General features: G+C 37.1%; 1 protein-coding gene across 1 annotated transcript; it reads left to right on the top strand.

Annotated features, from left to right (window-relative positions):
* Positions 1-1,487: 1,487 nt before the first annotated feature.
* CLEC2B (C-type lectin domain family 2 member B) lies at positions 1,488-23,046 on the top strand. The gene is made up of 6 exons (XM_065941463.1): positions 1,488-1,858; positions 7,659-7,784; positions 16,057-16,220; positions 19,669-19,772; positions 21,544-21,685; positions 22,824-23,046. The coding sequence occupies exons 1-5, from the start codon at positions 1,804-1,806 to the stop codon at positions 21,650-21,652; spliced, it is 558 nt and encodes a 185-aa protein (XP_065797535.1). The 5' UTR covers positions 1,488-1,803; the 3' UTR covers positions 21,653-21,685; positions 22,824-23,046.
* The last annotated feature ends 2,060 nt before the right edge of the window (positions 23,047-25,106 follow it).

Raw genomic sequence — 25,106 nt, forward strand, 5'->3', positions numbered from 1 at the left:
TCAAACTGTGTCTCCCACATTGGCCGCTGCTGCTTAGCCGCTTCAGTCATGTCCAATTCTGTGCGACCCTATGGACTACAGCCTGCCAGGCTCCTCTGTCCAGGGATTCTCCAGGCAAGAATACTGGAGTGGGTTGCCATGCCTTCCTCCAGGAGACCTTCCCAACCCAGGGATCAAACCTAGGTCTCTTTCAGGCCAATTTTTTACTGCTGAGCCACCAGGATTGGCAGGCAGTTTCTTTACCAGTGAGCCACCTGGAAAGCCCTCGTTTTCTTCTTAATGTAAATACACTTGACCCTTCATATTAGAAGCTTTTACACTGGGGAGTCAATCAGTTGTGGATGGGAATCCATGGATGGGGAACTCAGGGTACCCAGGGCACATGGGAGAGCAGACTGTAAGGAATCCTGGTGTCTGTGTCGTCCATAGCAGGGAGAGGAGGATCTGGACAGAATTCCCCACAAATACCAAGAGTCGGCTTTATTTAGATATATTGAGGGGAAACAGGATATCATTTCAAAATTCTGATGGGGACAGATGTGAAAAGGAAACAAGAGTCCTGACAGTATTGCAGCAAAAATAGAAGTGAGCCTTTTCTTAAACAAAAATAAGACTTTTCTGATAAGAAAAGTAAGAAAACAATGAACAGGTAGGAAAACAACAGAAACAGGCCTGAGAGAGTTAAAGCAATCTTGATTATTCTTTAGCTGTTACTACTAACAAACACTTGTAGCTGGACTTGTCCTTCCCAAACCTAAACAAAGTCAATCACTCTCTGACTCTGTATGAATTATACTCTGCATCTGGCATTCTTTTCCTCTTGTAACATTTTTCATTTCAGAAAGGCCACAGTCGATAACTTCAGAAAAGACCAGCCCCAGATATCCAGTTGCCTGATGCCAGCTGTGGCTGTTTTGAAATTTTGCAAAAGAAAATAAAGGAAGACCTTCCGTAGGATACAAAACCTCTGCCGATTTGCCAGAGGCAGGCACAGTTCTTGAGGCGCTAGCCTCCTGAGTTTTGCCTTTTGCCTGGCAAAGAATAAAGCTCTTTTCTGTTTCTCCAAAACTTTGTCTCTAATTTTTTGGACATCAGTATACAGAGAGTCAAGATTTTTGTCATCAATAACATTAGCATAACAACATTATCATCGTGAATATTCATGTAGCTTTCTGAGTACTTTTTAAACTTTTTTTTTTCTCTTTTTCCGTGTGTGTGAGTGTGCATGCATGTGAATATGCACACACACGCTTGTGCAAGCTTCTGCTCAGGATGTTTCTGTTTAAAACAAAATGCTTTTTATTTAGGTTTCAGTAACCACTTTAAAGCATAGTTCCCTTCTCTTTAATTTCATCATCTTTGAGATGGCCTTTCTTAATGCTTGGTAATGAAACCATAACGTCCTAAAGCATGCCCTTTAATGAATTAAAGGGAGTCGGGCGTCACTAGTTATGTGTCACTTTCGTGAGAATTTAAGTGCCACTTGAAGGTTTTTGCTTTATGGGTCACATGATAATCCTTTGTTGAGTAAAGAAGAATATATGTTTTTCTCTTCACTGTTTAGCATAACTTCCCTCCTTTCCAGTAATTGTTTTGTGTTTGTTTTCCAGGGAGCAAACTATATAGATAATAGTATGACTCAATCTTCATCACATGACTACTTTCCTTTTGAGAGATCGACTTAACTAAGCTGTCTTTTACTTCAGAGTAGCTTAACTCGAGTTCAGAGTTGTGCTGTAAAAACTTTTTCTTTTTTTATTTTTTACATTAAAATTAAAACTTTGAAGAGAGAAGTCATCAAGTATGCAGTCAGCTCACAAGGATGCGAGCAAACAGGAAGCTAATGAAAAGAAGCGAGGTAAGAACATTTTCAGTTGTTCAGAATGAAAGCTCTTTACTGAAATTATGAATCATAACTTCATAATAAAAGTTTTGAAAGTCCTGAGTAGGATTTTGCAGTTTTTTCCATCAAGGCAAAAAAAAAACAACAAAAAACCCTTTTTTCTGTTAAACTAAAATTGGTAATTGATTATTTTGTCCTTGTAATTCAGATTCACTTTATTTTAATTGATAATGGAGGAAAATTAACCATACTGTAAAATTGTTCAAGATAGGTTCTATTTTTACTAAATAATCAAATCTGTACTTCAAGAGAGGTTAAATATGAACCATAGCCATTCAATGTCTAGAATACATATGTGATATGAAATAATTGGCAAATATTTGTAACATTTTAAAACATTGTTTAAGGGCCATGAGTAGAGTCAAGATAAACTACTCTTTAGAGGTACTTAATAGCAGAGTGATTATCTCCCTCTTCTATTCTTATGTAAGCAATTGCTGGTACCCTAATATTCTTGAGATGTCTCTGGCAATTTTTAAATAGAGAAGGAAAGAAAATGTACTAAAAAAAACCCAACAACACAAAACATAGAAAACAATCTGGTGACATTGGATGTTTTAAATAGAAAGTTCAGAGTAGGTAAGAGCCAAATTCTAAATCTATTAATAACAGGATAATCTTTCAAAGTTTTTTGAACAGGGGTCCTTAAATAGGTAGAAACAGAGTTGAGGAAACGAAGCTAAAGTGCATTAAAGAAAGCAATCTGTGACTTAGTGATGATCGTGAGTTTTAAAATTTGCCATTTAGTTTTGTTTTAGTCTACCAGTGTTATGGGCTTCCCAGAGGGTGCAGGGGTAAAGAATCTTCCTGTCAGTGCAGGAGATGCGAGAGACTTGGGTTCGACTTCGGGGTCAGGCAGATCCCGTGGAGGAGGAGATGGGAACCCACCTCAATATTTTTGCCTGGAAAATTCCACAAGCCTGGAGGGCTACAGTCCAGGAGCTCACAAAGAGTCAGACACAATTGAACACGAACACATGTACACCAGCATTATGCAACAGTCAAAAATATTGTTGCAGTTCATATTAGCACGTATAAATGCTTTATTCCTCATTTTTTTCACAATTTAATAATTCTAAGGTTAGATGAAAGAAGGTTAGGGGCAATGGGATCAAATATTAGATAACATGAAAATATCTAAAACAAAGTTTTAAGAGTGTTTTCTACCCACTCATAAAACCAGTGTTAGTTTTTGCTTTATATATCAATAAACAGTGTAAATTTATATATTTTATGTATAAATTTATATGTATCACATAAATATATATATTAAATTTTATGTAGTATATATAATATCTACATCATGTATATGTATTTTGACATTTTAAACACCATTGAAATAGTAATAACTTATTGTGTCCTGTAATTCATTTCTAAGCTCTTAATATTTTTAAAAATTTTATTTTCTCTTATTCTTTCAGCATACTGGTATTTTGTGATTTTTTTTCTATAGCTGTGAACTCGGAAAAAGGGGATTGTATTTGGTTTTAAATTCACTGGTCACCCTGGATCTTTTCTCTTATCTCCTTGGAGGAGATCAGAGTCAGAAACAGAAATTAGTTGTCAGTGAAGCTTCTCTATGGGAAAAATGATTGGAACATTTAGCTATTTATGTAGAAATATTTTAGTTACATTGTTAATTAAATAGATTTTTATTAAGCTGCCCTGGGATTTTCTTTTTTTTTTAAATATTCCTTCATTGTACACACTGGGCTTCTCCGGTGTCTCAGTGATAAAGAATCTGCCTGCAATGCAGGAAACTCAGATGTGAGCTCGACATTGGGTCAGAAAGATTACCCTGCGAGGGGAGGATGAAGCTCCAGTCGCTGGAAGCTTCGCTCCCCGCCCTACGCGCACTCCGCCGCCCCTCCCTGCCCCAGGGCAGCAGGCAGCTTTGGGCCCGTGAGGCTTCCTGTCCGGGAAGGAGGCCAGGGGGGCGGGGTGAGGTGCCCACGTCCGCTCTCTCCAGGCAAGAGCTGGTCTGGGAGCCCCCGGGGGCCAGGGTGGAGGGAACCCCGTCTCCGGTCGGCAGTTGGAGACTGTGGCCCCGCGAAGCTAGCCCTCCTGCCTCTGGCTCCCTGGTCTGCGCGGTGACCTGCGACTCTGCCCTCGTGTGGCGACGGCTTTCGTCCGCGGGGACTGCCTGCGTGTATGGGACGTCTTGTGGGGGGCTCCCTTTGAGAAGGAGACCCCGCTCTGGGTTCAGGCCTCCCCGTTTGCATCGCCCAGACAAGTCCCCACTTGGCGTGTGATTTCGGTTTCTCTGCGTTTACTGCACTGCATTGGCTGATACGTTACTAAGTACTTGCTTCCATTTAATGGAGATTATCTTTCTATAGTTGGCTTTTTTTAACAACGATTTTGTGGTCGTGATATTGTAATGTTGGCTTTAGAGATAAATTGGATACATGTATAAATTGGATAAATGTTCTCCTGGTCTATTTTTAAGAAAGAATTTGAGTGCTATTTGTATTATTTCACACTTAAATGTGGATAAAATTCTTCAGTGAAAAAAAAAAAAAAGAAAAAAAGAAAGAAAGATTACCCTGGAGGAGGGCATGGCAACCCACTCCAGTATGCTTGTCTGGAGAATCCCCATGGACAGAGGAGCCTGCGGGCTACAGTCCATGGGATCGCAAAGAGCCAGACACGACTGAAGTGACTGAGCATGCATTCATTGCACACACTATGAGAAACTTCTTTGAAATTCATCTTTCAATACTAACTTCATACTGAGAGACCAACACTCTCTGTTGCTTTTGTCTTTTGGATATTTGTGTCACTTGCAGGTATTAAGGATTGAGTAAAAGAGTAGAAACAAGGAATTTTAAAGATGAAAACTAATTATACTGAGTGTGCAAAACTAGATTTTAAGGCTTAGGCAGTAGGCAGATAAAATAAGGAGTAATTGTGTAGCAGATTTAAGTATGTACCTGCACATTCAGAAGTGAAATAAATTTCCAGTTCTTTGAGGCTTTAAATCAAACTAAACATCACTCCAAGTTCCTACTTCATTGAGCTGACAGTATATTTAATCTTGGTGGTTGTGATATTGAATTGAGTGGGGCATTCCCTACAGGGTTATATGAACTTTCCCAGATTTTGTAAGACACTGAACTTGAGGTTGAGAGGTTTTTTTTTTTTTTTTTTTTTTTTGGTTGAGAGTTTTTAGTTATCTCTTTTCACTGATTCCTTAGAAGAAGGTATTTGTTATTGCTGTTGTTTAGTCAAGAAGTGGTGTCTGACTCTTGGGGGATTTTCCAGATAAGAATACTGGAGTGGGTTGTTATTTAATATTTCCTTCTCCAGGGGATCTTCCCCATCTTCCCCACCCAGGGATCAAACCTGAGTCTCTTGCATTGGCAGGCGGGTTCTTTACCTCTGAGCCATCAGGGGGGTATTTATATCAACATTCATAACCCCTTTGGTTCTAGTTCTGCTGCCTCTGTGCTAATGTAATGAAAGCCCCTCTGTGCTAATGTAATGAAAGCCACTCTGTTTGCCACACTCATGACTTGCATCTTTGTTGAGACTGGTTTTTCTGCAGGTAGGATATCTCCATATGTTGCACAAAGTTGAATGATCTAGTATTTTGCCAACTTTGAGATAGAAATGACTTATATCACTTGTACCCAGAGCATTTCTCATATTAGCAGGATATCCACCATCTCTTGTGGCTTATAAGTATTTCCTCTTTTTAAAGCTCTTTATGATTCTCAAAATACTCCCTTTAATAAACTAGGATTTTCTTTTCTTTTTTTGTTTTAAACTGGGAGTCACTAATTTCAACAATCATTCTGGAGAAAAGGATGGCAAAATAGCTGAAGACCTCCTTGAAACAATGAATAGAAAAATGATTTTAAAATAATTCTGCTTAATAGAGCAATAAGTAACCTTCAACTCCTACTCATATGGTAATTAAAATATGGAAATACGGGAACACTAACACAGGAAGGTTAATAAAAGTTTTGACTATCCCTTCTCCAGCAGATCTTCCCCACCTGCTGGAGAGAGGATAGGCTACGCACTCCAATATTCTTGGGCTTCTCTTATGGCTCAGCTGGTAAAGAATCTGCCTGCAATGTGGGAAACCTGTGTTCAACCCCTGGGTTCGGAAGATCCCCTGGAGAAAGGAAAGGCTACCCACTCCAGTATTCTGGCCTGGAGAATTCCATGGACTATATAAAGAGTTAGACACGACTGAACGACTTCCATTTTCTTTTATTTAATTCCCGTTATAAGCCAGACCTGAAAACATAGTACATAATATCCTTTAATTAAAAAAAAATTATCCTTTAATTAAAAAAAAGAGAGATGTTAATGGTTGAGGTCTCTTAAGGTCTGTGTTCTGAAGTCCCAGAGTGTCACTTCTACCACGCTCTATTGGTCAAAGGGAGACACAAGACCCGTTCATATTTAAGTGTTGGGAAATGCAGTATGTACCTCGTGGTGGAAGAAATGGCATGATTGTGTACCAAAGGGGCGTTGGACAGAGAGAGGGATGATACTTTGGGGCCATTTTTAACAATTTGTTACAGGTAGGAAGAACAACAAAGTGTTAACTGAAAATATGAGAATATGAAACAGTGGGCAAATGATGATAGTACTCGTTTAAAATTACCAGTATTTGGGAGGGAGGTTATATATGTAATAATGGATTAAAAAGATCTATGTGTGGAGGGATATTAACACGAATGATAACACTGGCTATTTCTAAGGAGGGTAAATTTAGATTTATTTTAAATTTAATTTCTTAGGAGGATTTCCCTGGCAGTTCAGTGGTTTAGACTCCAGGCTCCCAAGGCAGGGGGTTCAGATTCAATCACTGGCCAAGGAACTAAGATTCCACGTGTCACATGGTACAGTTAAAAAAAAAAAAAAAAAAAAAAAAATTTATGATTAAAAATAATTATTTCTTTTATATATCCACTAAGGAAAAAATTTATCCAACAAAAAAAGCAACTAGTTCTTCACTAAGTAAAAAAGACAGGGAGAATCAATTTTGTCAATAATTTTATTATCTATCTTAAAGTATCTGCTATAATTTTTTACATTTCATGAAATTTTACACTAAGGATAAATATTTTATAATCACATGAAATAATAAAAAGTTTCATTTCAGGAAACTTGCATACCAATTTTACTTTTTTCCTAAATGACCACTAACAAAAAAAAAAAACAATTCCTCACAGAAATTTGTTCTGTTCTACTGAATTTGTAGATTGGGAAATACAGAACTAGAAAAAAAAGTGACTCATCCAAGTTCCCTTGTTAGTGGTGAAAATCTCAATTCTAAATTTTTTGATTGATTATTCTGTGGCCTTTCAAGTATACTATACTGTCTATCCTTTAAAATTAAACTTTTTATTATTTATAAAGTAGATTTTCTTAGAAATATTCAGGGAATTTTAGGATGTGCTAATATTTCACCATAGAAGGGTATTAAAGGTCTGGGGGTGGCTTCAGGCTTGAGGAAATTCGACTAGAAAAGTCATATATTTGATCCCTTGGGCTGTGGCAGTAAAGTTCATAGTAACATCTGGATTTGATAAAAGGTTCTCATGAGGAATTTCAGCAAAAAGGATAAATCATGTTTCTTTTTTTCTTTTCCACATGACAAACAGAGGAAGTACATTTTGTGTCATCTCCTTGTGAAATATTAGTGTAAAGAAGTTTGTCAGGTATGGTTTTGAATGCAAATTAGGTCTTTCTTTTACCTGTTTCTTAATCGAAGTGGTGTTTTGTTTTGTTTCAGATGTTCAAGACAAGCAGTACAAGTGGTATAAGTTTCAGATGTTAAAGACAAGCACTAAAAGACTTATTTTTGCATTAGCAATATCTGTAGTTATTGTTTTCATAAGTATTGCTATATATTTTTCAGGTGAGTAAATTACATCCTGTTATTTCTTAAATTATTCTTTGTTTTCAGAGCTTCCTACTGTATGATACTTTTCCTTTCTGCCTCAGTCATAATCTTTTCTCATTATTCTCACTCCCTTCCCATTATCCATGATATATATCAGTTCAGTTCAGTTCAGTTCAGTTGCTCAGTCATGTCTGACTCTTTGCGACCTGATGAATCGCAGCACATCAGGCCTCCCTGTCCATCACCAACTCCCGGAGTTTTCATGCCCATCGAGTTGGTGATGCCATCCAGCCATCTCATCCTCTGTCATCCCCTTCTCCTCCTGCCCCCAATCCCTCCCAGCATCAGGGTCTTTTCCAATGAGTCAACTCTTTGCATGAGTTGGCCAAAGTACTGGAGTTTCAGTTTCAGCATCAGTCCTTCCAATGAACACCCAGGACTGATCTCCTTTAGGATGGACTGGTTGGATCTCCTTGCAGTCCAAAGGACTCTCAAGAGTCTTCTCCAACATCACAGTTTAAAAGCATCAATTTTTCACTGCTCAGCTTTCTTCACAGTCCAACTCTCACATCTATGCATGACCACTGGAAAAACCATAACCTTGACCAGATGAACCTTTGTTGGCAAAGTCATGTCTCTGCTTTTTAATATGCTATCTAGGTTGGTCATAACTTTCCTTCCAAGGAGTAAGTGTCTTTTAATTTCATGCCTGTAATTGCCATCTGCAGTGATTTTGGAGCCCAAAAATATAAAGTCTGACACTGTTTCCACTGTCTCCACATCTGTTTCCCATGAAGTGATGGGACAAGATGCCATAGTTTTCTGAATGTTAAACTTCAAGCCAACTTTTTCACTATCCTCTTTCACTTTCATCAAGAGGCTTTTTAGTTCATCTTCACTTTCTGCCATAAGGGTGGTGTCATCTGCATATCTGAAGTTATTGATGTTTCTCCTGGCAATCTTGATTGCAGCTTGTGCTTCTTCCAGCCCAGTGTTTCTCATGATGTACTCTGCATATAAGTTAAATAAGCAGGGTGACAATATACAGCCTTGAGGTACTCCTTTTCCTTTTTGGAACCAGTTTGTTGTTCCATGTCCAGTTCAAACTGTTGCTTCCTGACCTGCATAAAGAATTTTCAAGGGTCAGGTCAGGTGGTCTGCTATTCCCATCTCCTTCAGAATTTTCCACAGTTTATTGTGATCCACACAGTTGAAGGCTTTGGTGTAGTCATTAAAGAAGAAATAGATGCTTTTCTGGAACTCTCTTGCCTTTTCAATGATCCAGCAGATGTTGGCAATTTGATCTCTTGTTCCTCTGCCTTTTCTAAATCCAGCTTGAACATCTGGAAGTTCACAGTTCATGTATGACTTAAGCCTGGCTTGGAGAATTTCGAGCATTACTTTAGTAGCGTGTGAAATGAGTGCAACTGTGCGATAGGTTGAGCATTCTTTGGGATTGCCTTTCTTAGGAATTGGAATGAAAACTGACCTTTTCCAGTCCTGTGGCCACTGCTGAGTTTTCCAAATTTGCCGGCATATTGAGTGCAGCACCTTCACAGCATCATCTTTCAGGATTTGAAATAGCTCAACTGGAATTCCATCACATCCAGTAGCTTTGTTCATAGTGATGCTTTCTAAGTAATGTGATGCTTTGTTTGTAGTGATGCTTTCTAAGTAATGCTTCAGTAACTCTGAAGAAGCTGAAGTTGAACGGTTCTATAAAGACCTATAAGACCTTTTAGAACTAACACCCAAAAAAGATGTCCTTTTCATTATAGGGGACTGGAATGCAAAAGTAGGAAGTCAAGAAACACCTGGAGTAACAGGCAAATTTGGCCTTGGAACACACTGGTCATAGCAAACACTCTTTTCCAACAACACAAGAGAAGACTCTACACATGGACATCACCAGATGGTCAACACCGAAATCAGATTGATCATATTCTTGACAGCCAAAGATGGAGAAGCTCTATACAGTCAGCAAAAACAAGACCAGGAGCTGACTGTGGCTGAGATCATGAACTCCTTATTGCCAAATTCAGACTTAAATTGAAGAAAGTAGGGAAAACCACTAGACCATTCAGGTATGACCTAAATCAAATCCCTTATGACTAAACAGTGGAAGTGAGAAATAGATTTAAGGGGCTAGATCTGATAGACAGAGTGCCTGATGAACTACGGAAGGAGGTTCGTGACATTATACAGGAGACAGGGATCAAGACCATCCCCATGGAAAAGAAATGCAAAAAGGCAAAATGGTTGTCTGAGAAGGCCTTGCAAATAGCTGTAAAAAGAAGAGAAATGAAAAGCAAAGAGAAAAGGATAGATATAAACATCTGAATACAGAGTTCCAAAGAATAGCAAGGAGAGATAAGAAGGCCTTCCTCAGCGATCAATGCAAAGAAATAGAGGAAAAAACAGAATGGGAAAGACTAGAGATCTCTTCAAGAAAATTAGAGATACCAAGGGAACATTTCACGCAAAGATGGGTTTGATAAAGGACAGAAATGGTATGGACCTAACAGAAGCAGAAGATATCAAGAAGAGGTGGCAAGAATACACAGAAGAACTGTACAAAAAAGATCTTCATGACCCAGAAAATCACAATGGTGTGATCACTCACCTAGAGCCAGACATCTTGGAATGTGAAGTCAAGTGGGCCTTAGAAAGCATCACCATGATATATATAGAGGGTATCAATGAATGAATGCTTATGAATTATACAGTCTACATTAAGGCATAGGGAGATGTAAAGATGATTATGACAAAATCTTTCACCCTGATAGTCTGAGCGGCTGAGCTGAACTGATACATAGGTCAGTTTTTGTAGGTAATACTACAGATAGCAGATAGGCCAACCAAAAGATTATGCAAATGTCTATTGCTCAAGAATGTTGTCAATGATCTGTTGTCAGCTTTACCCAATTTAGTCATTCTTTCTTTTTTTTTTAAATGTTATTCGTTTATTTGTTGGCTGTGCCGGGTCTTTGTTGTTGCATGTAGGTTTTCTCTAGTTGCAGTGTGGGAGCTTCTCACTGTGGCTTCTCTTGTGGCAAAGCATGGGCTCAGTAGCTGTGGTACACAGGTTTAGCTGCCTCGAGGCATATGGAATCTTCCTGGGTCAGGGATCAAACCCATGTTCCCTGCATCGGCAGGTGGATGCTTAGCCATTGGATCACCAGGGAAGTCCCATTTTAGCCATTCTGATGAGTGTGTGTTGGCACATTTGTTGGTACCTATTGCAACTTTAATTGACATTCTCTTGATGACGAATACTGTTAAGGTCCTTTTCACATTTTGTTGCTCAGTCACTCAGTCGTGTCCAACTCTTTGCAACCCCGTGGACTGCAGCATGCCAGGCTTCCCTGTCCTTTATCATCTCCCAGAGCTTGCTCAAATTCATGTCCATTGAGTCGGTGATGCCATCCAACCATCTTCATCCTCTGTCATCCCCATCTCCTCCTGCCTTCAATCTTTCCCTGCATCAGGGTCATTTCCAGTGAGTCAGCTCTTCGCATCAGGTGGCCAAAGTATTGGCGCTTCAGCCACAGCATCAGTCCCTCCAATGAATACTCGTTTAGGAAATTCTAAATTCTTTTCACAGTTACTGCTTTTCACATTTACTACTCATTTAACTGAAATATTTTGTGAAGGAATATCCTTACCTTGTACCTGATTCTAGAGGGAAAACCTCCAATTTTTCACTATTAAATAAGAAATTAGCTGTAGGGTTGTTTGTTTGTTTGGTAAATAGTCTATCAGGTTGGCATAGCTCCCCTCTATTCCTAGTTTACTGAGAATTTTTGCTGTGAATGAGTGTTAAATTTTTCAGATGCTCATATTGATATGATAATGTGATTTTTCTTTTTTAGCCTGTTGATAAGATGGATTATATTAGTGGATTTTCAAATGTTGAATCATCCTTGCAGACCTGGGATAAATCCTACTTTTCATAGTGTATAATTCTCTTTGTGCACTGTTAGATTTGTCTTACCAATATTTTGATAAGGATATTTGGACCTATGCCCATGAGAGATATTGGTCTGTAGTTTTCTTTCTTTTTTTTTTTTTTTTTGAATGTCTTTGGTATTGTGGTTAAGATAATGCTGGCCTCATGTAATGAGTTAAGATGCATTCCCTTTGATTTTATACTTTAAAAGAGGTTGTAAACAATTGCTGTTTTCTTTCTCAGTTGTTTGGCAGTGAACACATCTGAGCCTGTTGCCTTGTTTTAGGACATTACTGATTATTAATCAATTTCTTTAATAGATATGAGCCTATTTACATTGTTTATTTCTTCTTTTGTGAGTTTTGGAAGATTGCATCTTTCAAGGAATTGGTCCGTTTTATTTAAGTCATTAAGCTTGTTGGCATTAACTTGTTCATAGTATTCTTTTATTATCTTTTGTGGCGTGTGTAGTGATGTTGTCTCTTCTATTTCTGATATGATTAATTTATCTCTCCTTTATTTTCTAAGTTAACTTGGCTAGAGGCTTAGTGATTTTATTGTTCTTTGCAAAGAAATGGCTTTTTGCTCTTGTTGACTTTCTCTATTAATTTTCTGTTTTCAATTTAATTGTTTTTTGCTCTGTGATTCTTATTATTTCTGCTCTGTTTTTCTTGGGTTTAATTTTCACTTCTTTTCCTAGTTTCCTAAGGGAGGAATGTAGATTGCTGATTTTAAAACTTTCTTGTTTTCTAATGTATGAATTCAGTGCTATTTATTTTTTTCTAAGGATTGCTTTTGCTTCTTCTCATCAATTTTGATGAGTTGTGTTTTCATGTTTGTTTAATTCAAATTGCTTTTAAAATTCTTCGTATTTCCTTTATGACCCAGGTGTTATTTAATAGTGTATTCTTTCATCTCTACATATTTTGGGGATTTCCTATTATCTTTCTGTTATTTATTTCTGTTTTAATTCCACTGTAATCAGAAAACATAATTAATTTTTCTTTAGATTTTGTTAGTGTTAATAGCTATGTTAACTATTAATTTTAATATTTTATCTTCATTTTCATTTTTATGTTTATGTAAGCATTCAGATTATATGCAAATAATAGTGGTATTAGCCAGTGAAATGAGGCAATATAAATATATAAAAAGATATAAAGATTTCAATAGAATAAATAAAACTATTTTATCTCATTCTTAATATACATAAGAAAGTTTTAAATATTTCTCTACTAAGAATGATTATTTATGGCTATTCTTAATCAAATAAAGATTATTTGATTATTCTTAATTAAATAATTCCTAGATGCCAAAGAGTTTTATTCTAAAAGGACATAAAATGTTATCAAATACTATTGAGAAATGCTTAGTTTGTCTCTTCTTTCTGTTAATGTGTTGAATTACACAAAGTTTTACAAAATGTTAAAATAAACCTTCCTATCTGGAGTAAACTCAATTTGATCATAAAATATTAACCTTTGTAACATTCTTGAATTAACCTGGCTAATATTTTGTTTATGATAACATGTGCATATGCTCATACAAGGCTGAACTATAATTTCCCATTTGATAACAGTGTTGTCAGCAATACTGAAATTATGTGAAAGTGTTGGGTGCTCAATCGTGTCAGATTCTTCCCAACGTCATGGACTGTAGCCCACCAGGCTCCTCTGTCCATGGGCTTCTCCAGGCAAGAATACTGGAGTGGGTTGCCATTCCCTTCTCCAGGGGATCTTCCCAACACAGGGGTCAAACCCAGGTCTCCCACGCTGCAGGCAGATTCTTCACCATCTGAGCCACCAAGATTATGCTAGTCTCTAAAACTGAGCTGTAAAAGATTCCTTCCTATTCTGTTTTCTGAAAAAGATTGGATAACATAGCTATGTCTTACCTAAATGATTAGATGTGTTCACATCTAAAGCCACCTGGGCTGGGAGATTTCTTTGTGTGGAATTTTTTTCATTAAAAGTTTAATTTCTTCACTACACAGAGTATTTATTCATATTTACCTTTTCTTTCTCAGTTTGCTATGTTGTCCAGAAATTTCTCTTTTATTCCTAGTACTGCTAATTTGTCTATTTCCCTTTAAAAAGGTGTTTTTCTTTCTTCAGCTAATGTTCTATCTATTCTAGATTATTCAAAAAGCCAACAATGAGTTTCTTGACTTTTTTGCTTTAATATTAGTTTCTATTCAATTGCTTTCTGGTCTTATTTTTTTAATGTAGTCTTTCTACTTTTTACATTTAATTTATCACTCTAATTGTTCGAGATAGCTAATTTAAACAACATAAATTTAAAACAATAAATTTTCCTCTAAGATTAAAGGAAATGTACTGTGTGTTTCAGTGGTTAGGATGCCATGCTTTCATTGCTGAGAGTCCGGGTTCTATCCCTTGTCGGGGAACTAAGCTCCCACAAGCCACATGGCATGGCCAAAACTAAAAGAGAAAGACCCACAAGCTTAGTTGTATCCATAATTTTTAATATGACATATATAACATATATAAAAAGATATGTAATTACCTTTCATTTAAAACACATTTTATTTCCCAAGATTTCTTTTTTTTTCCCCCTTTTGATTCATGAACTATTTAGCATTGTGCTTCTTAATTTACAGCCTTTGGTGATTTTTTTAAAAAAAATTTTTATTGGAATATGGCTCAATTTTACTACAGTCAAGTGGCACAATGTTAATGTTTTCAACCTTTTAAAATCTGTTGTTAAAACTTTATTGTCCCACATTTTAGTAAATGTTTTGCATGCTTTTTTGAGAATGTATATTCTGTAGTTGCTGCTTTTAGCTCTGGGTGTATGTCAACTCAATTTTGTTACTTATGGTGTTCAAATGTTATTATTCTTAGACATTTAGACATGGGCTTCCCTGATAGCTCAGCTGGTTAAGAATCTGCCTGCGAGGCAAGAGACCCCAGTTCAATTCCTGGATCAGGAAGATCTGCTGGGGAAGGGATAGGCTATCCATTGCAGAATCCTTGGACTTCCCTTGTGGCTCAGCTGGTTAAAAATCCGTCCGCAAGGCAGGAGACCTGGGTTCGATCTGTGGGTTGGGAAGATCCCTTGGAAAAGGGAATGGCTACCCATTCCAGTATTCTGGCCTAGAAAAATCCATGGCCTGTATAGTCCATGGGGTCACAAAGAGTCACATACAACTGAGTGACTTTCACTTTCACTTAGACATTCGGACCATTGCTTTATCAGTATTTAAGAGAAGGGTGCTAAAATGTTTACCATCTACAGGTACCTGTATGGTATGAGGTGCTTAGGAGTGATAATTTAACTAGTAGTTTTACCTCTATGCACCATAGATCACCAGCATCCCATTTACACCTGGTGACTGGGTCAATGCCTTTAATGCAGATCACATTGGAAAACCAATAGCATATCTCATCCTTAAGGTTCTGTTCCCTTAGAACCACTTTTGATACCAAAAACTGATTCAGTCTGAGAGTGTTCAGAAAAGCAGATGGCACAAATATTACAAGAATACAACTTTATTTTATTTTATTTCTACCATTTCTATATATTTCAAAATGATCACCACAATACAACTAGTTACTATAGAAAAGATTTTAATATAAGAGCTATGCATGACACAATTGGAAGGAATTGTGAAGAGATGATGTGGAAGGCTAAAGAGGAAATAGTCACTAATGATTTTGGCTTGAAGCACTAGTATGTTTGGAGAAACCCAGGTGAGAAAGTCTAGAAACATCTAACTGCAGCAGCTACAAAAGGAAACTCATGAAAAGGCTTGTGAACTTCCTATCACAATGCCTCCAACAATAATGAATTCTGCTTCATTTTCATCTTGTAAACTTCATTATGAGTTCTTTCGGTTGATTAACCTGGAACCACACAATGATGGTGGTATCTAGTTACAACTGGAAACTGAGTACATGTCTTGTTTGTTATGTAGTGCTTTATTATTTTCATTGCTTTCTTAGAGATTGAAATCTGTCCTAGATTTATAACAGTCTAAAATAAATCAGTTTTTTAGTACCACCTGATTTTGTTACATTTTATTAAACTGGAAATGACAAAAGTGACTTTACATGAGTGAAATCACATTGACTGCTCTAGGAAGGCCTATGAATCCGTGAGTTTGGAGTTGAAAGCATTGTGAGTGTCCTCTCACATTCTGAACTGTTCTCATTTAACCTAACATGAAGTCGATTTTCAACTGGTCAAGGGATAGACACGCAATTATGGCCATAAGCATCATCTTTTTTGTCACAATCCCATCCTTCTTCAATGATCTCAAAACACAGTGACATTATTTCATCTGATTCTTAAAATATGTATTTATCTCTGCTCTAGTTAAAGGAGATAAGGGTGCTCGGTATTTCTGCTCAGATAATTGGATTGGTTTCCAAGATAAATGCTACTATTTTTCTGAAGAAGAACAAGATTGGAATTCAAGTAGATACGACTGTTTGTCTCAAAATGCTAACCTAGTTTTGATTACCACTACAAAAGAAAAAGTAAGTAATTTAATATGCATTCCTTATCAATTGCATTAAGTAGAGATACTGGAAGTATTCAAATTCCATTATGGTCTTTAAAGCATTTCAAACATGCCTGTTTATATATGCAAAATGTTGAAGAAGTTTAGAACATGCCATAGAAGATACAATTGAAAAAGCTAGTGATATTTTGTTTGGATAATTTAAGACTCTGATCAAGTTGTAGACTTGATAGCTAGCTTTTCCATTTTAAGGAATAGGAATAGAAGAGCTTTACACTATTTGGAAAACTTTTAAAACCCTTGAAGAAGAAGGATGGAATTCTCCATTTCACTTCCTTGGTGGAAATTTCCTCTGGCTAGTCAATCTTGCTTTCCTGTCTTTCTCCGAGATCTCATGGCAGCCTCTGCCAAAGTGCTCACTATCAACAATGCAATAGATGTAATTGAAAGTTTCCCTCTAGGCTGAAGTTATGAGTTTCCAGTGGCCAGATCGCCACCATATTTTATCTGAAATTGTATCCATTGCTGTAGCATATAGGCAGGTACAAATTAGAAGGTTAATGAATCTTTGTTCAAAAAACACTGATGGAAAAATGCAATAAATAAAGAGAATCTCCAAGAGCTTTAACAAGCATGAGACCCTGTACCTCTGCACTTATGAAATCTGTTCTTTCCCTGGGTGACTTATGTGACAAGTATATTTTTTACTTTTGCTCCGTTTCTTTAAAAGTAAAGGGTCAATTTAAAAGGTAATTAGCTTCATTAAAATTTGTGTGTGTTCTTCCCAGATGACCCAGTGGTAAAGAATCTGCCTGCCAATGCAGGAGATGAAGGAGAGGGGGTTTCCATCCCTGAGTCAGAACAATCCCCTGGAGAAGGAAATGGCAACCCACTTCAGTATTCTTGCCTGGGAAATTCCACGGATGGAGGAGCCTGGCGGGCTGCAGTCCATGGTTTTGCAAAGAGTAGGACAGGATTGAGCGATTAAAGCAGTAATACAAGATTGTTTAAATGTATGGCAGCACAGTTGTCAACATTGTTAAAAGAACTGTGCATTACTTTCAAGGTAAGCAGTGTATAGCTATGCAATCTGCCTGACTGGTTCAAATTTAAATAGATACAAACAGCTGCTGCTGCTGCTGCTAAGTCGTGTCAGTCATGTCCGACTCTGGTCCGACTCTGTGCGACCCCATAGACGGCAGCCCACCAGGCTCCCCCGTCCCTGGGATTCTCCAGGCAAGAACACTGGAGTAGATTGCCATTTCCTTCTCCAATGCATGAAAGTGAAAACTGAAAGTGAAGTCTCTCAGTCGTGCTCGACTCTTAGCGACCCCATGGACTGCAGCCTACCAGGCTCCTCTATCCATGGGATTTTCCAGGCGAGAGGACTGGAGTGGGCTGCCATCGCCTTCTCCGAGATACAGACTAGGCTGGGGCAATTTATAGATCAGTGTAGGGAAACTAAACCATTTTGGAAGCAAGAAAAGACAGAGAAACCTGAATAAAATGTGAAAAACTAGATATGTTAAGAGTAGACATACCAAGTCAAAAAGTAAGATGCAGGCTTAATTTAATACAAACAGCTTCTGTAGCAAATGATTTCACTGCTGAATTTAACAAGACTCTTGATATGAACATTCTGAGAAATCCTTAAACAGCCCTTACAATTCCTTTTGGGGAAAAAAGGCTAACAGAGCAGCAAGATGGGGAAAAAAAAAACAAAAAACAAATGACAAATAGAATGAAGTTGTTATTGCATATGGTATCTGTGAAGAAGTAATGAAAGAAACTATAAAAAAATTTTAAAAAGCTATTTTTAAATGGTTTAATTAAAATATTACAAATGTTTATTTAAATTGCAAAGTATTTTCTTAGTTAAAATGAGATGAAGCTTGCCTCATGAAAATTCCCCCCTATTTATTTGCACCTATTTAGAATTACCTTGTCTTTTTTTTTTTTTTTGCCTCTTTTTTTTTCATTTATTTTTATTAGTTGGAGGCTAATTGCTTTACAATATTGTAGTGGTTTTTGCCATACCTTGTCTTTTTAACAAGCAGCTGCATGAGTTACTCTTTATTAAGCAAATAATATTCAATATTTTTCATAGGACATTTCCCTGTACCTTGTCACTTCCCAGTTCCCTATCATCAAAAACCCAGCTCCACATCTTCCTCCAATTTTTCCAGCTATTCAGTGCAATATATCCTGTTGATTTATAATACATACAGCCTGTCTTGCTTGTTTTTTTTCTGCCTTAAAACAAGCTCTTTCCTAAGCCTAGAACATGAATTGTCCTTTTCTCCCTGGATTCTGTATTTGTCACGGAATCTTTTACTCTTTCCAGATACGCCTCTTACAGTGCATCCTATGTGACAGTCTCCCATAAAGACTGGGACGCTTCTTCTATAAACTAAAATTTCACTCTGTATTTATTATACTCATAATCTTCTCATTTAGTAAAATGTTTTCTAACTCGAAGTTTGCATGGATTTGCTCCCTCTACAGGAAACCCTGTGAATCCAGGGACACTGTTTTCTTAACAGATTCCTTTGTAAACCCATAGCTTGTCTCAGCGAATTGGATTTTTTTTTTCAAATAAATTCATGAAATGCTATAGAGGATGGTATATTAAAATGCCAAGGTTATTGGCATCACTGTTATCAGGTAGGAACAGACCACAGTGTTGTTATCTGTCATAACTCCTTTGTATTTATAGAAAACTGAAATGTGGAGTGAAACAAAGTCAAGTTTATGGTTTTGCAACTATTTTGGGGCAGGTAGACTCAGTGACTTTCTGTGTAGAACATAATTTTATGGCACGAAAGTCTCTAAGGTAGGAAAAATTTTCAACATCAAATGAATAAGGAAAAATATCAGAAAAAAATAAAAATTTCCCCCCAAATGATGTCTTAGAAATGTAAATAGTTGATAAAAAAAAAAAGAAATTGAAATTTGGGAATTAGGTTCTAAAGGAACTGGATACATGAAAGATGTGTGTGTGTATGGGTGTGCAAACATGATAATTGGAGGAAATATTGAAGTAAAATGTTGCATTAAATTCAATATACTAGTATTTACTGGGAAGTAAAAAAAAAAAAAAAAAACCATAATACATATCTGATGATTAGGAAGTCTGTGTAAGAACTCAGTTGAAAAGTCTAGCTTTCTAGGAGTTCACAGACTAAAAATCTTGGAGGAATAGCATTTCATACTGAATATTTATCAATTTGAAATCAAAAGTGTCTTAAAGAAATTTTCTCTGACAAATTTCTCTCTTTGTTTCATAAATGAGAAAATTGAGGGTCAGAAGGTAAAATACTTTTTCACAATCACATAGCTATTTTCCAGTGAAACTAGGATCTGAAGCTTTGTCACCTTTCTTCTCACAACCTGCAAAGCAAGAACACAATAAGTTGTAATGACAACTGACAAGTAAAATTATGTATTTTATTTTGTCTCTAAAGCATTTTCTTAAGCGGTTCAAGTGCACTTCTGATCATTGGATTTGGCGAGACATGACAGAAAATCTAACGGGACAATGGGTGGATGAAAACATACTTAACAAAGGGTGAGTGTCTTTTTTCTGGGATTATTTAAGTTTAGATAGTGCAGCTTTCTGGGCTTCTCTGGTAGCTCAGCTGGTAAAGAATTCACCTGCAATGCAGGTGACCCAGGTTCAATTCCTGGATTGGAAAGTTCTCCTGGAGAAGGGATAAGCTACCCACTCCTAAGAGTGGCTTCCCTGGTGATTCAGTTGGTAAAGAATTCGCCTGCAGTGCAGGAGACCTGGGTTTGATCCCTGGGTTGGGAAGATTCCCTGGAGGAAGGCATGGCAACCCAATCCAGTATTCTTGCCTGGAGAATCCCATGGACAGAGGAGCCTAGTGGGCTACAATCCATGGGGTTGCAGAGTCAGACACAACTGAGTGACTAAGCACACACACAGATTGCAGCCTTCTAGAACCTGTACATTAGTATATTTCTGTACAGTCCTTGATTGGTCTGCATGTTGGAAAAGTGGAGTAAAGATTAGTGTATCATGTATTGACTGGTTTCAATAGTCAACCAGAGAGGTTGGAAATCAAGATATGAGAAAAACAAATATTGTATGTTAACACATATATATGGAATCTAAACAAATGGTCCTGATGAATTTATTTGCAGGGCAGGAAGAGAGACACAGACGTAGACAATGGACTTGTGGACATAGCAGTGGAAGGAAAGGGGGGAACAAATTTAGAGAGTTGCATTACGCTTTACCCTCTGAGCCACAGCGGGCCTACATATACACTACCATGTGTAAAATAGATAGCTAGTGGGAAGCTGCTATATAACAGAGCTTAGCTCAGTCCTCTGTGATGACCTATATGGATGGAATAGGAGGTGGGAGGGTGGCTAAAGAGGGAGGGAATATATGTATACATATAGTTGATTCATGATGTTGTAAAGCAAAAAATAACACAACATTGCAAAGCAATTATATTTCAATTTAAAAATGAAAAAAAAGATATAAAGGAAAAGACTTCTTACTTGGTTACTTTGAAAGTAAAGACCTGAGATTCACATACACAATAAAAGTAGACTTTTTCATAATTTTACCCTATTTTCTCTAATCTTATACCTGTTTCACAAACTTCACGCTATCTGTTTGCTGATAAGCTTCACAGTTCAAGGTAAATTTGTTTATTTTAACCTGCTTTTATTTGCACAGATAGTTGCAATTTAACCTGGGCTTCATACCTTCTATTTTACAACATGGAGAATTGGACCTAAAAAGTTGAGTTCACTGCATATATGACCCAGTATAAACACCCCAAGTTGTGACTGCCAGACACTTAGGAATTTAGTTTATGCTAGAATTTCTCAATAGCAGGAAAAATTGACATTTTGGACCACATCATTCTTTCCTGTGTGGAGGGAGCACTTTCTTGTGCACAATAGGATGTTGGCAACATCTCTGGCCTCTACTCATGAGACAGTAGCAATTCCCCCTGCTCCGCTCCACTTGAGGCAACCAAAAATGTCTTCAGATATTTCCAAGTGTCCTTTGCAAGGACTGGTGGAAGGCAAACTCACCCCAGGGTTAAGAACCATTGGTTTCTACAAATTGACGACTCTACCTATAACGTGTAACTTAGTTTAACAAATAGAGATTCTTGGGAGGGAGACTCCTTTAGTCCAATTTGGTGCAGACATCTTAACCCTAGCAAGAAAGGACTGTGTAACAGCATACTTTTTCAGAGCTCTAGACAGATAATATTTTTTCAAATATTCAAATACTGACCAAGAGAGAAGTCACAGGACTCCCTAATGCATCCTGTTTGATTCCTTTATTGTAGGATTAATATGACAGGGAATGAAATATGTTTTTACCTTAATGAAGATGGTGTTGCAACAGCTAGATGCTACACAGAAAGGAAATGGATTTGCAAGAAAAAAGTGCCCTAAATCAGTTTCCGACAGTGGACTTGACATCCAGAAGTAAGATGGTTTTAATACTTATCAACTTTTTCCCTTTCCCTTTGTTGAAATCTCAACATTTCACTGCTTTAATATTATAGCCTGATGACACAGCTGGATGATTATGAAAGTAATTTTCTTATTAGTTTTCTACTTTTTAAATGGTCTGGATCTTTGCTTATCTATATCAATTTTAGAAGAATCATGCATTTTACACAATCTTTAGGTTAATTTAGGTTGTATTTATATATCATTTTCTTATTCATTTACAATGTATTTCTTGTATTGATTTTTGTCTTACATAACATAATTTTTCTAAACAGTTACTGCATAGTATTTATTATATATGTCTATTATATGTATCTATTGTTTTTGCAATTATATACTTTTATTATCTTTTAAAATAGTTGTTTTTATTAGCAAGGTAACTCTTTTGGGTATTCTTGTTCTGTTCAACATACTTTCTGACAATTCATAATTTTCTAATAATTTGTGGATTCATTTAAATACTGGAAAACATAACATCTACTAGTAACAATTTTATTTTTCCTATATTGTAAAAATTAATTATTTCTTGTATAGTTAAAATGGGTAGAATTTCCAGCACAATATTGATGGTAAAAACTGTTCCACATTTTAAAGAAAATGCTTCTGATATGTTAACATTAGTCGTGTTGTATCTAGTTTTTTATAGCCTTTTCTTAAAAGTTAGCTTGGTTCTTTTCTATTTCTACTTGTTAAGAGATTTTTTTTTGTGGGAAGAGACTTCATTTTCTTGTATGCTTTTGTTTGCTGCATCTGTTTCAATCTTGTCATAGTTTCTATTCCTATTCTTTTAATGTAGTGAATGACATTTTAAATTTTCTATTGTTAAGAGATTGCTTTACATTCCTAGATAAAATTCAATTTGCTCATGATGTGATATCCTATTTATTTTAGATATATTCATTTTGATATTTATTTTTTAACACTCTTGAGTGTGATTACCCTAAAATTTTCCTTAGGAAAGCAGGGATTATAATTTAAATAATTTAGAGATGACATGGTTGAAAATGTGCTGCTTTGCAATTATGCTATAAAATTGTGAGTGATAAATTTCATTTGTCTTGAAAATTCATTCCTGCTCACATTTTCTGCATTTCTTTTTTTTTTTTTTTAGATATGCACTCGTGATCTTCACTGAAGAGTAGTAACAGCCTTTGAGAGAGCAGCTAGAAAAGAGTACTCATGGACATCATGACATAATGATGTCACCAACGTTGAAGACTGGTGCTAGAGAGCTGCAGCCTCTAGAAGATTTATATTGTTTCAATGAAATAAAAATCTCATATTCTCCTGATAGGAGAAATAAAATTTAAAAAGACACATTTGACAATAACAAAGTCTGATGTTATCCCTGGCTCTCAACAGGAAAGGCGCGTGGCTCAGTGGAAAAAGAATCCACCTGCCAATTCAAGAGTTGCAGGGGACATGGGTTCAAACCCTGGGTCAGGAAGATCCTCTGGAGAAGGAATGGCAACCCACTCCCGTATTCTTGACTGGAGAATCCCAGGGACAGAGGATCCTGGTGTGCTCCAGTCCACAGGGCTGCAGAGAGTCGGACACAACTGAGCGAGTGAGCACATGTGCCCTGAACAGGAAGAGGTAGCATCTGAGCACTGTAAGCAATCTGAATGCACCCTCACTGGATGACCCAGTGTATAACCAATTCCCTTTCCCCACTATTCTGAAGATTTTTTGCTAAATAACCATGCTCTTCATGGGTTTATGAGTTCTGTGATGCACTTTAAGCAAAGTGTTTGTTTGAAGAAAGACCCTACCACACATGTTTGCCCTGGATCTCAGACCCAGGCAGAGTCCTTTACAAGCCCAAATATCCAGTAATCAATAATTACACAGGGTCTTTGCAGTTGAGGGTAACTTAATTTATGTAATATCTATGAATATTTAATATGAAAAACTACGCAATCTATCCCATGGGATAGAATTAATTTTTGTAAACTTGTGAAAGTGAAGTCCCTCAGTTGTGCCTGACTCTTTGTGACCCCATGGACTGTAGCCTACCAGGCTCCCTGGTCCATGGGATTTTCAAGGCAAGGATACTGGAGTGGGTTGCCATTTCCTTCTCCAGGGGATCTTCCTGACCCAGGGATCAAATCCGGGTCTCCCACATTGTAGGCAGACACTTTACCATCTGAGTTATGTATATTGTGTGTAGACTCAAGAAATTTCCTCTTCCTATATCTTATGAGGTTGAACTATGAGCCTAAAAGGTTGTGTTGACATTCTATTGCTCAGGACCTCAGACTGTGACCTTATTGGAATTTAGGGCTGGGGTGAGTGTAATAGTGAAGACATCATTACTATAGGCCTCAAGTTCTTTAGCACCAGTGGTGTTATAAGAAGAGGAAATTTGGAGTCAGACAAAACTCTTAACAAAGGGAAGACAATATGAAAACAAAGGGAAAAGACAGCCAGGTGACTGAAGTGATATACCTATAAGTCAAAGAGTGCTAGGTATGGCCAGCCATTACCAGAAGCAGGAAGAGGCAAGAAAGGACTGTCTCCTAGAGCAGTCTGAGAAAGCATGACCCAGAGGACATATTGATGTTGGGCCTTCCAGGCTGTAGGACTGTGAGACAATCAATTCCTGGTGTTTTAAATCATGCAGTGCATGGCGCTTTGCTATGGCAGTAGTAACATTAATACATTGTATTTCTGAAACTGTACAAACCCCTGCATTTTTGTTTTTAAAGTAAAAGACTGACTCAAGAATCAATGATTGATTCATTTTTTGTCAGTTGTTTCATGAGAGCTGTCTTTCCATGTTGCTTATAGTTTCCTTTGTTGTGCCAAAGCTTTTAAGTTTAATTAGGTCCCATTTGTCAATTTTTTGTTTTCATTTCCATTACTCTGGGAGGTGGGTCATAGAGGATCTTGATGTGATTTATGTTGAAGAATGTTCTACCCATGTTTTCCTCTAAGAGTTTTATAGCTTTTCGTCTTACATTTAGGTCTTTCATCCATTTTGAGTTTATTTTTGTGTATGGTGTTAGAAAGTGTTCTAGTTTCATTCTTCTGCATGTAGTTGACCAGTTTTCCCAGCATCCCTCGTTGAAGAGAGAAATGTGAAGATGTAGAAACAGAGGCTAGCTTCTGGGCTGGGGAACTGGTAACAATTTAGATTATAATTCAACCATATAGCAGAATCACTGAACTCCTATTTCTCTGAAATATATAAAGGCATGGCACACATTGCTAAGATATTTTTACAAGAAGCAGACCCCCTCCAAAGGAAAACTGTGAATCATGAGAACATAGACTCTGGACTGGTTGAAACCAGAAAACTGATGATGCTTGAAACTTCACCTTGATGCCAACCAATCCAAGAATTGTCCATGAGTTGGTCACACATTGCTCCTTGAACACTATAACACTCCTC

The sequence above is a fragment of the Muntiacus reevesi genome, chromosome 1, assembly GCF_963930625.1.
Source record: "Muntiacus reevesi chromosome 1, mMunRee1.1, whole genome shotgun sequence".
In the NCBI taxonomy this organism is placed as follows: domain Eukaryota; kingdom Metazoa; phylum Chordata; class Mammalia; order Artiodactyla; family Cervidae; genus Muntiacus; species Muntiacus reevesi.